At 35.3% G+C, this 13,538-nt stretch overlaps 1 protein-coding gene across 7 annotated transcripts in view; it reads right to left on the reverse strand.

Moving 5' to 3' along the window:
* The window catches only part of LRP1B (LDL receptor related protein 1B), a 2,480,145-nt gene that overhangs the window by 920,400 nt on the left and 1,546,207 nt on the right, over positions 1 to 13,538 (reverse strand). For all 7 annotated transcript variants that reach the window (XM_007494117.3, XM_056797188.1, XM_056797186.1 and 4 more), the window contains 2 exons: positions 9,023 to 9,103; positions 7,528 to 7,695 (listed from right to left, as the gene is read on the reverse strand). In XM_007494117.3, coding sequence (XP_007494179.2) covers positions 7,528 to 7,695; positions 9,023 to 9,103 — 249 coding nt within the window. The remainder of the gene's footprint in view (positions 1 to 7,527; positions 7,696 to 9,022; positions 9,104 to 13,538) is intronic.

Below are 13,538 nucleotides of genomic sequence, written 5' to 3' on the forward strand. Positions count from 1 at the left end.
GAAAGGAAGCTGTCTTTAAGAAGGCATGATAAGGGCACTGATAAAAATGAGGGTCATTAATGTAAATTTTATTTGGTCAAACAAATCTTGATTTAGGAATTAGTAGATCTAACAAATAATTGATTTTAAAAAATAATTTTGCCTCAGTTATTAAATATTTCCCCTCTTAAAAATAGATCATGTACTGGAGGTTTTAACCCCTTCATCTCTAAAACTACTTCCCGATGTCCTGATTAGTGACTCCTCCTGACCTAGAATGTTCAAGAAGACCACCACAAAGCTTAATTCATTTCACCCTCTATTCCTTGGCTCTCTCTCTTTTTTTTTTAAACAGCCTTGCTAACTACTGTGCTGACATGCACTACTTTTTCCAATTCACTCTCGCCATTTATTCATTTATCCTTCATTTTCAAAGAAAACTTATCGTATCAGGGGTCGATGTCTTGACTTGAACAAAAACCGGCTTTAAGTAAGGATGTTTCACAAAGTCATTAGCCTCTCTCTTTCTTCCAGACTCAAAGAAATGCAGTGATGAGACAAAAGTCAGGATGACTATAGATGACTAGGGATGTACTAGATGACTTAAGCCTCTTCAGTGTCTGACGAAGCTCTACCAACTCTACAACTGTTTCAGCTGATTTATGGTTGTCAAAACAAATTGTTCTCTTCACCCATTTCCCTGAGGGACAACTTAACATGCTTAGGATAGGCATGCCCCTAATTCATCAATGGCTTTGAGACTTATTGGTTACTCCCATTATATTAGCACAGTTTCAGTCTTAGATCACTTTTTGCCTAAACTATTACAAACATCTAATTTGTTTCATTGCTTTAATCTCTCCTCTGCTTCATAAAGCTGTTGATCAGTTGTTTCAGTCAAGTACAACTCGATGACTCCATTTGAGGTTTTCTTGGAAAAGAAAGAGTGGTTTTCTATTCCTTCTCCAACTCATTTTATAGATGAGGAAACTGAGACAAATAGAATTAAGTGACTTTCCCCAGGGATGAGACTTTCTGATTCCAGGACAAGTAAGTGCTCTATCTACTGTGTCACCTAGCTAAACCAGAAACATACTCCACTAATATTCCCAAAGCATCAGCTTGAGAATATTGTTTCACAACTCAATTATTTATTACTTTTAAGATTAAATACATATGCCTCAGTTTAGCATTTAGAGCTTTTCTCATACTAGAGTCAATTTATTTTTGCAGGCTTATCATAATAGCATTATTTCCCCTTTTTAGACACTCCTTAATAGTCAAAAGAGCTTCTTAATTTTATTCCTCATTAATGGTATTTAATCTAATCTCCCCTCTCTGAGACTTTGCACAGGTTTCAATACCTTATACCTGGAATACAGTTGCCTCTATGCATCACCAGTATACTTTAAATGTTGGCTGTAGCACTATCTTCTACTTGAGACATTTCTTGATTCCTCCAAATTCTAGTGATAACCTCCCCTCTCTAGTTCTAGAACTATGATCAAGTTTATTCTGCCATTGTTCCTACTAGGGATTTGTTAGGCTATCCACTTAGTTAACAACGTAGCATCCCTGTAAATATGCCCTTCTTGTCATCATTCCCTTTTATTTGTTTTCTGTCATTTTAGAATGTAAGGCCCTTGAGATAATTTACATCTCCACCATTTAGCACAGCACTTGGAAGATTGTTATGGTTTATTATGACTTTTTCTATTTACCATTTAGACAGTCAGTATCAAACTAGGACTCAAAAAATATAATTATGACTTTTCAGGAACGGGAAGCCAGGACTGACAAGTTGCCTAGTTCCTCCTCCTCATCTTTCTAAGTAAGTCAAATTCAAAAGCTTTTTGAAATTTTAGAAAACTTCTTGAGTTGGAAGAACAGCCCTACCATATGTCTCTTTCTACCTAGGCAGCATGAAGAAAAGTGTTGAGCAATTATCTAGTGGATGAGAGCAATGTTGACAGCCAACACAGAAAACTCAGGCCAGAAACATTTACTTTTAGCTTAACAAAAGATTTTACAAGTGAATTATATAGATCATTGAATCAAATTTCCCATTTACCTGGGCTATACACTTACAGTCTGCTTGGATAAATTATATTCTTTCTAGATTTTAATACTTTTGAGGTTATTTTGATTATTTCTACAATAGCTAAAGTAATCAGGGTCTTAATATTCAAAACTATTTAAATAGTTTCAAGATTATTCTGCATTCTTTTCTAAAGGAGTCAACCAAGGATGACATATTTTCTGCTTCCTTCCTGCCTGTATCTACCAAGTAGAATATTGGATTAGCAATCCTTTTTTACCCTCAGTCCAAAAAACATGCATATGTTTAATTTGGGAAGATTTCATTCACTGTACAAAATGTGAAATATGTTAAAGAGTTATGTAGATTTTTCTTTTGCAAGATTCCTCAATACCTTCCTTTATCCCAATAGAAGGCAGGCATGTTAATTCCTTTAAAATATATTTTTAGAGCAATCTAAGACATGGATATGCAATTTTATTAATATAGGGATCTCTTGGTAAGAATCTTCTAATCCAACTTGGCAATATTTTTGGGGGGATTTTTTTTTGTTTTATAACATCACATAGAACACAATGAAGAGAAGTTATTGTCACATAGCCAGGACATATCAGAAGCTGGACTTGAAAATCCATATCTTCATGGTTCCAAGACTAATTCTTTTTCCATGATACACTCTGCCTTGTAAGCAACAGATGTGTGGAAATTAAGTCACTTTAAAGAAGAAGGCTAATACAATTCAATGATCACTATTCCTGGAGTCATCAGAATGATAAAACTTATCTAAGAGTCCTGAAGTGATTGTACGAGTGGCTGTACAGGGCTCCTGATACTAAACAAACATTTACAGAAATCTTAGTGAGCTTAATTCAGTCATCAATGTAAGTGAAAAATAAATACTCCCAAAAAAGGAAGAAGGAAGTCACATAAACTACAGAAAATAGCTCATTTTAAGTTCAAAAGGAATTAACTTTAGATCTATTTATCTTTCACAACATATAATGGGATATTCAGCATGCCCACAGATATACAACCCAAATGAAGCATAGAAAGGCATCCATAAAGAGGGAAAAAAAAAAGTTTCAAATTGGAAGTATCATAGACTAAAATACACTACCAAAGAGCTAAAATTCTGAAAAATATTGGGAGAAAAAAAGGAATTGTCAAATGTACTTTTTCCTTCCATTACTCTATTGGCACCCAGAGTAAAGAGTCAATCCAAGAAAGAACCATAGCATATAATCTGAAATACAAAATAAAAGACAGTGGGAATAAAGAGAGATGTTCCTGGTTGGTTGAGGGAAAAAAAAAAGGAATAGAAGGTAAGCAGCAATACCAACAGTGGCCACACATCTTCTCCATCTGGAAGTTGAAAGGAAGTGTTTGAGGTGAGTGGTAACCGTTAGAGTAGATTACATTCTCCTTCAAGTTCCTGTGTATTTTACCTCCTTCTCTGTCACTGTCACCAAACACCCTGGTTCAGGCCCCCTTTAACTCATGACTGTACTATTTTAATAGCTACAAATTAGTCTCCCTGGCTCAAGTTTTTCCTTAATTTGATTTTCCAAAAACACAGATCTGACTATGGCAACCCTTATTCAATCATTTCTATTGGCTCACTATCACTTTTTGGATAGAATATAAAATCCTCCATTTGACAATTCACAACCTGGTTCCTTCCCACCTAGATAATCTTCTAATATATTCCTTGCCTTCCTGCACTTTGTGATCTAGGGACACTAGCCTCTTTGCTATTCCTCACACAGGACACTCCATCTCCCTCCTAAAAGCATTATTTTATTTTAAATTTATTTTTATAAATCAATACAATTTTTGAAATTATTTTCTGACATTTTGTGATCCATGTTCCTTCTTTGCTACCCCACACCCCTACCAAGACAGCAGATAATATTACATAGGTGGTTCATGTGTTATCATACAGTACATATCTACATGTTCATATGTAGTTAACGAAAGTTCATATTGCTTATATTAAAGAAAAATTCTTAGAGGAAGTTTACCGATGGTTGGTATGCTTCAATCTGCATTCAGACTCTATTAGTTTCCTCCATGGTGGTGGTTAGGTCCTTTTGTCAAGAGTCTCTTGAGGTTGTCCTGGATCCTTGCATTGCTGATAATAGTTGAATCATTCATGGTTGATCATCATAATTTATTGCTTTTACTGTGTACAACATTTTCTTGGTTCTACCCACTTCACTTTGCATCACTTCATAAAATTCTTTCCAGTGCTTACTTTGGCAGCACATATACATAAAAGTCCCTCTGGAATTTTTTGGTGATAATATTGTTTGTCATTTCTTATGGCATAATAGTATTCCATTACAATATATCACAACTTATTCAGACATTCCCCAATTGATGGACAACCCTTCAGTTTCTCCAGTTCTTTGCCACCAGCTGCTCTAAATATTTGCATATTGGTACGTCCTTTCCCTTAGCTTTATCTCTTTGGAATATAGACATTTTAGTCGTATTGCTGAGTAAAAAGGCATGCACAGTTTTATGACCCTTTGGGCATGGTTCCAGATTGCTTTCCAGAATGGTTGCCATAAGCATTTTTAAAGACTGTCCCTCATTCCTCATTATTCCTTCTAAACCTCTTCCTCCTTGCTTTTCTTACTTCAAGTCTCAGTAAAATTGCCACCTTCTGGGAGCAGCTAGGTACCTCAGTGGATTGAGAGCCAGGCCTAGAGACAGGAGGTCCTGGGTTCAAATCTTACCTCATATACTTATGTCACCCTGGGCAAGTCACTTAACCCCTATTGCCTAGCCCTTACCACTCTTCTGCCTTGGAACCAATACACAGCATTGATTCCAAGATGGAAGGAAGGTTCTAAAAAATAAATTAAAAAATAAAGTGTCACCTTCTGAAAGAAGCCTTTCCTTGTCTTCTTTAAGCTTAGCATTTTCCCTCTGAGATCTTTTCTCTCCCAATTGATCCTGTTTAATATCTTCTTTGTACTGTAAAAATGGAGATTTTGAACCCTATACTTCAATCCCCAGAAGTCCTTGATATTTCCCAGAATTCTCTATAATCTCATTCAAAATCTCCATTTTTACAGTACATAGTTCTCTCTCCCATCAGGATGTGAGCTCCTTGAGGGCCAGGACAATCTTCACTTCACTTTTTAACCTTAGGCTTCAGCAGAATATCTGGCCCATAGAAGATGTTTAATAAATGATAGTTGAACAACTAACTGACTGACCATATGACCATGGCACAGGTTTAAGAAATAATCCGTAAACTAAAGTGATACTTGAGTGATTATAGATGTCCATTTAAGTCAAAGATATTAGAAATTTATGAGATACTTCTCTTGAGTAATACTGAAAGAACAACAATAAATAACCAGAGAAGTTAAGAAGAATCTATAAATCTATTTTCAAGTAAAAAAAAATTTAAGGCATTCCTAAGAACCACAAAGGAACACTCAGTGGAGAAAGGGCATATAGCTTTTTCAGATTTATTTTGCTACCATCAAGTCTATATCGTCAAGGCAAGTCAGGAAAGTGATATATGTACCAGTGGCCTCAAGGTTACAAAGAATCATCTCTGATTCAGAGCTTACTATTTTCCCATATTTGATGTAGCCTTTGTCCTTTACAATTATTCTAATTATTCTTGCAAAATCCACACTAAGCAAGCATTCTTACTCCTGAAACGTTAGAAAAATGTATTGTAGAGTATGTTGGCTTAAAAACAAAAAATCAAGATGCATGAATTAAATTGTATTTATAATTTCCTCAACAATCTACCTTTCTATTCATTCACTGAGAGAACCAAAGAGAACAAATAAAAATTAAAAAGGCGGTAGGTATAGCCTGTGCTAATAACAAGTGAATAAAAGCACCCATTTCAGGCTGTTACTTGGGCATCTCCAAAATGATGTAAAAATAGGACAAAACTCCCAAGTCTGGAATTCTTATTCAAAAAGCAAAATGAATTTTTTTTATGTTAAGGACAGAAGAGGTTTCCTGCATCTCGGGATAAAGAGCCCAAGCTAGAAAAGCTATTCAAAGTATTACCTTTTATCTCCATTTAGGCTTCTAGGGTAAGAGCCCTAAATTGCAATTATAATCTCACACTCTTCTTATCAGCCACTTTACCATAGACCAAAGACCTATATGGCAGCAATGGGCTACACAGGCCAGTATCATCCTCTTTTAGTTGAGACTTCATTTTAAAACAAAAACAGGAACTCCTAGATCATTCAACAGTTAATAAAAGCAAGTTTTATTTTGACAGAACCTTAGAATGTCAACAAGGATACTAAAGCACTGATTTTAGGAACTGCCATCCCTTTGTTCTAAGTATCTGTTCAGGAGAGGAGTGGTCTGGGCCCCAACTCCATCTCCCTGGGCCTTTTTGTGATCTTTGGTAACTAGGAAACCACTATATTATGGCCAGAGGTTACCAGAAAGCTCAAAAATATCAAAAAGAGCTTAATAATAATATGGAAAAAACAATTAAAGCCTAGGGATAAACAGCCATATTATTGCTCTCACAACTTCATGCTCTGAAGAATTTAACCCTTTATTTCTTCAATTTTGATTCAGGGATTCCAGACATTGGTGGATTGCTTGATATGTGACACTAATTATATAACAACCTGGCTCTTCCAGTGATGTTCTATTTTACATTTCTGCTCATCTCAAGCATTCTCTTTTTGCTGACTGTGCTTTAAATGCCCTACCCTTGCCATTAGTTCATCTTCAGGATCTGAAACCTTTTTGAAACCAATACACTATCGATACTGATATAAATCAATAATATACTGCATTAATCTTAGAATCTCTCTAAGTTTCCAAACCAGAATAACCTGCCTTATTCACTTAGTCCTTGATGATTTTTCTCTCCACTTAGAATGAAAGTTCATGGAGGGGATGAATCATGTTCACTTTTTTTTTTGTATTCCTGATGCTTAGCACATTTCCTGACACACAGAAAGTGCTAATACATGTCTTTTCGTTCATTAATTCAACTAATTACATATGATACTCATACATGCTCTACAGTAATATGTTAAAAACAATAAGCATGACCTCATTCTCTGGGACAAAGAACACAGATAAATAGATAACAAGACTTTCTGTAAGCAGTAGAAAATTATGAGGAAGATGAGATTAATTTTATACATTGATAAAAATAAAAGATTTGAACTATTGTTTTGCTATTTTGGTAACTTTAGAAACTTACAAGATGGGGAAGTATGCCTGGAGGAGTGATAATGAAATGCACAGAAAAAGGGTGATACAACAGGAGAGGATAATAAGGAAGGAGTTGATAATGGAAGATAAGAGGAAGTGGCAGGGATGGATGGAAGTGATGAAGTGATAGTAAACGGATAGATTTGACTTATGGAATACCCCACACATGACCTTTGTTGGCAAGCCATTTCTTTTTGATTGAAATGCATGTTACCATCAATTTCTAATTACCATCTTTAGCAGCTTAAAATAGAGATCTCTACTTTCACAAAATAACTAACCTTCTTTGGTACAATTTGCTTTGGTTTCATCACTGAAGTCTCCACAGTCATTGTCACCATCACAAGTCCAGTGTCCTGGAATACACCTGCCACTGGAGCATCTGAACTGATTATCAGAGCAAGAGTGAATGCAACCCACTTCATCACTCCCATCACCGCAGTCATCATCTAGAAATAGGCATGTGTAACATTAATCCTATGAAGATGGTGTAACCATGTGACAATTTACACAGAGAGGCAGTTCACCTAGTGTTAACTCATCCCAAATTACTATTTACAACTGACGCAACCAAACTTATATTTACTTTTCTCTGTTCTTAAGAGAAACAACAAAATTATACACAACTCATACAGTCATCATGAAGGTGCATCTTTTATTCCTAGTAAGATTGGACTAATGAATGAAATGATTTCATATATGAAATATAAAAATAATAATAAATAAAGAGTAGAGGTTGAATTCAAAGAAAATTGTAAGAGCTGTGGTCCAATTGGCATATAAATAAAAAATCATCCCATCCACTTTCTCTACTTGTGCCTGCAGCCTAATTATAACTTCCCTAATATTTACAAATTGAACCCAAGGAAACCTTATTTGGTTCCCTTCTTCCATAGGTTTAAACTCAATTTACCACCTGTGCGTATGTGGGCAATTCCATACATATATTTGTATAGAAGACAAAATTTAAAGAATGGTTGCCTTATACTATTATCTACATTTAAATAAAAACTTTAAAATCATTAGTTTTTAAAAAGTGAAATAATAATTTAGAAAGAAATAAATTAGGAACAGCTATCAGTATCTATCTATCAGAACTATCTATCAGTAGACAGAAAGTAAGGCCCAGAGACAGGAAGTCCTGGGTTCATAGCTGACCTTAGACACTTCCTAGTTATGTGACCCTAGACAAGTCATCAGTCCTTACCTACTCTACTGCCTTGGAACCAATACTTAGTATAGATTCTAAGACAGAAGGTAAGGGGTTTGGAAAAAAAAGAATCAGAATGTCAATGTATAATTCTACTTACATAATTGATATTTATTTCATTTGCTAAGCATTGCAACCCAACTCTTCCTATTTTAGTATAAGGAAAGAAGAATTTGAAGTGAGAAAATTTAGGCAATTTGGACTAATAAATTATGACTTGTAATATGGCTTTTGTCTTGGGGAAATAAATATTTCAATCAATATTTTTGAAGGATTTGAATAGTTCAGATAATTTCTTTAATAGCTTCCTTCACTTTGTGTATATACTCAGCTATCCACATATAGCCATTTATATGAGGAGAAAAAACATCACTCAAATTACCCCTATGGGGCAAATGCTCCTGTCTGTAACCTTTAAAGCTGATCACCTTGGTGTTTAAGTGTTTCAGTCCCATCTCTCAGCATATGTCACAATTATTCTACTTAGCCTCTCTGAAGGAAGATAGTCAGCAAGACAGCCAAGTCCCCCATCAAATCAGATTATATGTTAAACATTTGGTACTTGCCTGAATCACAGTGCCATTTGCTGCTAATGCATCTTCCATTTTTGCATATAAACTGAGTTAGTGGCTCACAGGTTGGGAATTCTGTGAAAGATACAGAAGTGTCCAATAGGAAACGTGTTAATGACTGTGCTGAATTTAATTTGTATCTCATTTACTAATGTGATCAGAGCCCCTCCCCAGGGTCTTCCCAAAAGGCACAGAGGAATCGTTACATCTATCACTGAAGTGGCTGTAACTTCTCGAGGACAGAGGGCACACATAATTTTAACATCTTTTAAATGAGTGCTTTCCAGTGACTGAAAGGCAAGGAGAATCATTTGTTGAAGGACAGGCAGAAACTGGTGTATTGCTAGCAAAATGAATAGATGTCAGGTAATAGTACCAGCAGACTCGACCTCCAATAAATGAAAAACAGCTGGATGAAGCTCTGCTCTGGTGCTTTGAAACATTTGTGCATATGTTTTAAAGAGAAAAGGCCTTGCCTGAATACAAATATAGGCAAAACAGGGTCTTGTGTCAAAATCAAGACTGCTGCTGTGGGATACTAACACCATTGGAGAAAAATGAAAAGAAAAAAAGAGAAATCAATCAACCCAGCTACTTAAACTGGGGAAATTTTTTACCTGAATCCTGATTCTGATATAACACTAAATCCTACCAAGTTCATTATTGTCAAGTTCATTATTGTCATATTGCACAAGTGGACAGAATCTGAATTGCTATCCTACATACATGGACAGAATTACATCTGAAACATTATACTTCATGCTTAAAAAATATAAAGCACCATAGTTAGTGAAAATAAGTTCAAAAAGCAAAATAATGGCAAAATACATATCTGAGAAATCACTGCTCTAAAACTATAGGGAGAAGGAAACTTTTATTAATGCTTCCTTTGAAACTAGAAGTTATCCTTAACTAGTAGCCAAGTGACTCAAATTTGAATATGAATGCTATCATTATTAAAAATGCTGTATCTTAGCAAAAAAGCAATTATATACCTATATGAAAGGGAGAATACTCGCTATAGGAATTAAGGCTTTGCTACTGCTACCCTCCTCGAATAAAATTATGCAATCTTTGTTACCTTCAGGTAACAAAATAAAATGCCAAAAGTGAGGATGAGAAATGAAACAAATGAAACCAAGTCCAATAACACAAATATTTTTAAGCAGCTTCATTACTTGGAAATAAGATTGGAAAGGAGACAAAACTATAATAAGTCAGGACCAAAATTAAGGCTTTGGATACTCAAGGTTACAGTAGGAAGGCCAGATAGAATAAAAAGAGGGGGAAATCATCAGAGAAACATAATTACCAAACACATTTCATCCAAGGTTCTCAGAATAGATTACTAATATTCCCCAGGAGTCAGTTTTATTATTCCCATTTCATATAGAGAGAATATAATTCACCCAGAGTTTAAATGACTGAGTCAATACCAGGTCTTTTTGACTCCCTGAGGAGCATTCACAGAACCATAAATCCTCAAACATAAGAGTTAATTTAAAAGACATTAGCAAAACAACTTTCACTCTATCCACCAATTGCCAAGAGAGATTGGCCAACTAGATCAGATAGTCTTTCTACCTTAGCCTTTTAATAAATGTTCATTGAATTAAATTGACTCATCCAGTTGACCATGGCTATAAAAGACATTTTTGTCCAAGGATATTTTTTTCCTTCCAACTTCCATGTCCCCTGCTCAATATAGTATCAGAGCAAGGAAGAAGAGATCATCTAATCTGACCATTTTATATAAAAGAAAATGAAAAGAGAGGTCTGTTTGAATATGTGGTTTGTCCAGGGATAAAAATGGTCATATATATTTATACATATATTCTAGTATACTTATATACTATAAGCCAAGATTAGCAATCTGTTCACTCTTCCGTATATTCTTCTTTCCACTACAGACCATGACTACTTTATCAATTCATTTTGATCTACATTTAGGTAAAAGTTTATTTTAACTCATTTATCTATTTGTAATTATACATTACTAACTATATATTATGGAAATTCTACATGACCCTGAGGACAATAACTAATATTGTCTATAATATTACCACCACCATGGGTACAAAGATTTATCTATTTTACTATCAATACATAAAGTAGTTTCCTCCTAATTGTCTTTTTGTTTATATCTGTCAAATCTCAACTTTTAGCACTTGTGTTTTGACATTTTCCAAATAAATCTGTATTCAGAATATCTAGTTTCTTCCTAATTTTATAGACTTCCATCATTCCCTCTCGGGCTTGTTTTCTTTCCAGTTGTTTTTCCAGTTGTTGTTGTTGTATTCCCTTGATCATTTAAGTAGCCTGTCTTTAAACTTTTCACAATTATATCATGCCTCTATTGAAGTGTTAAATAACAATAAAAATATAACATTCTAGGTATTGATATATTCTATAAAGATAGGCTAATGATAGTCCTATAGAAATGTAGAGTTGAAAATTAGATCTATTTCAGTGTTATCCTAAACTATGAATCCATCTAAACATTGTTAGATTTAAAATGAGTTTGTCCAAATTGTAAGAGTTTAAAAGGTTGTTGCAGTTGACATTCATAAAAAATTAACTCTTAAGTCATGAGGCTGTTAGTAGCTTTATTATAGCAAAGTAGAGATAGTAAAGAGAGGGAAATGTAGGAAGGAGGTAGAAAATATTGCCTAGCTAAATACCCTAGGTCTGGATCTGAGTGCCTCCAGACAAAGAATGTGAATCTGAATGCAAATCTCACCAGCTCACAAGAGTGTCTCCAGCCATGCATTTCACCAACTAAAGGACCAATGTTGAAGAGGCTGAGCTGCAAAATGCAGTCTCTAAAGCCAAGGAGGCAAGAGTCTCAGAGTAAGCATCTCTCTTCAGCCTGAGTCACTAATGCAGCAAGCTGTATCTGAAGGTCCACCAGAATCAAAAGTCCGAATCAGGAAGCCAAAATAAGAAGCCATATTCCAAATGAAAATCCAAACTGAGAGTCCAAAATCAGAGTATCTGACTTCCTATTGGGTCTCACCTTATAAATGTTTTTCTCTACTCAGTAGTTCTCCCAAATCACCTCTCAGGAACCAATCATAGTTCCTTAATTTGTCTAGCACTGCCCAGAGTGGGGCAGCATTTGTGGGATCTGTTTCTGGTGTTTGAGGGTGTGAACTTCCTTTTCTAGTAAAAGGTTCTTCAAGTGCCTCACTAAGTATGAAAGGAGGGGCACTCCAAGTCTTGATTGATTAAGTTAAAATAAATAAATGGAGTTTAAAAATTCTCTTTCACAACATCCTTAGCAAACATCCAAATTTCACTTAACATCTCAGTTAGTTTTTGTTTTCAATGCCTTTCCTAACACTGTCCCAATATTTTCTTGGTCTTCTTTGCCCATTGGGCCTTTATCTTCAGGAATTGCTTTAAGGCAATAATGATGAACCTTTTAGAGATGAAGTGACAGGCTTTGTCTCCTGCTCAGTTACCCAGACCAAGTGCTGTGTCCAATCTCCTTACCTCATCCCCTGCCCCACCCCTCTTACTACAGACAGGGGAAGGAGGAATCACTCCTATTGGCTACTGAGCAGAGGAGCAACTGCAGTGAGGTATGTCCTCAGGCTCATGGAGAGAGGGAGGGGAATAGCTCCTCCCTGAGCCCCTTTGCCTCTATATTAACATGCTCTGGTAGATAATTGCAGGCATGGTCACAAAAAGGACACTGTGTGCCCTTTTTGGCACATGTGCCATAGGTTTACCATCATGGCTTTAAGGTGATCTTTAGGGGGGCAGAGCTAAGATGGCCACAGAGTAGCAGGAACTTCCTAGGAAAAAGAATCTAGCAAGCAATCATGAGGATTATTCAGTATGATCAGGTGAGATTTATACCTAGAATGCAAAGATGGTCTAATATTAGGAAAACCATTCATATGATTGACCATATCAACAACTAAAGCAACAGAAATCACATGATTATCTTTATAGATACAGAAAATGCATCTGGTGAAATACAACACACATTACTATTGAAAACACTAAAAAGTATAGAAATAGATGGGCCTTTCCTAAAAATAATAAACAGTAAATATTTAAAACCATCAGCAAACATCAACTGCAATGGCAATGTTAGAATCCTCCCCAATGAGATCAGGAGTGAAGCATGGATGCCCATTAACATTAACATTGTACTAGAAATACTAGCAGTAGCAATTAGAGAAGAAAAGGGAATTGAAAGGATTAAAAGAGACAATGAGGAGACTAAACTATCACTCTTTGCAGATGATATGATGGTCTACTTAAAGTATCCTAGAATCTCAACTAAAAAGCTAGTGGAAAGAATCAACAACTTCAGAAAAGTTGTGGGATACAAAACAAAACTACATAAATCATCAGCATTTCTATATATTTCCAAAACAACTCAGCAGTAAGAGTTTCCATTTAAAATCACTCTAGACACTATAAAATATTTAGGATCTATTTGCCAAGACAAACACGGGAATTTTATGGATACAACTAGAAAACATTTTCCACACAA

The sequence above is a fragment of the Monodelphis domestica genome, chromosome 4 (genome assembly GCF_027887165.1).
Source record: "Monodelphis domestica isolate mMonDom1 chromosome 4, mMonDom1.pri, whole genome shotgun sequence".
NCBI lineage: Eukaryota > Metazoa > Chordata > Mammalia > Didelphimorphia > Didelphidae > Monodelphis > Monodelphis domestica.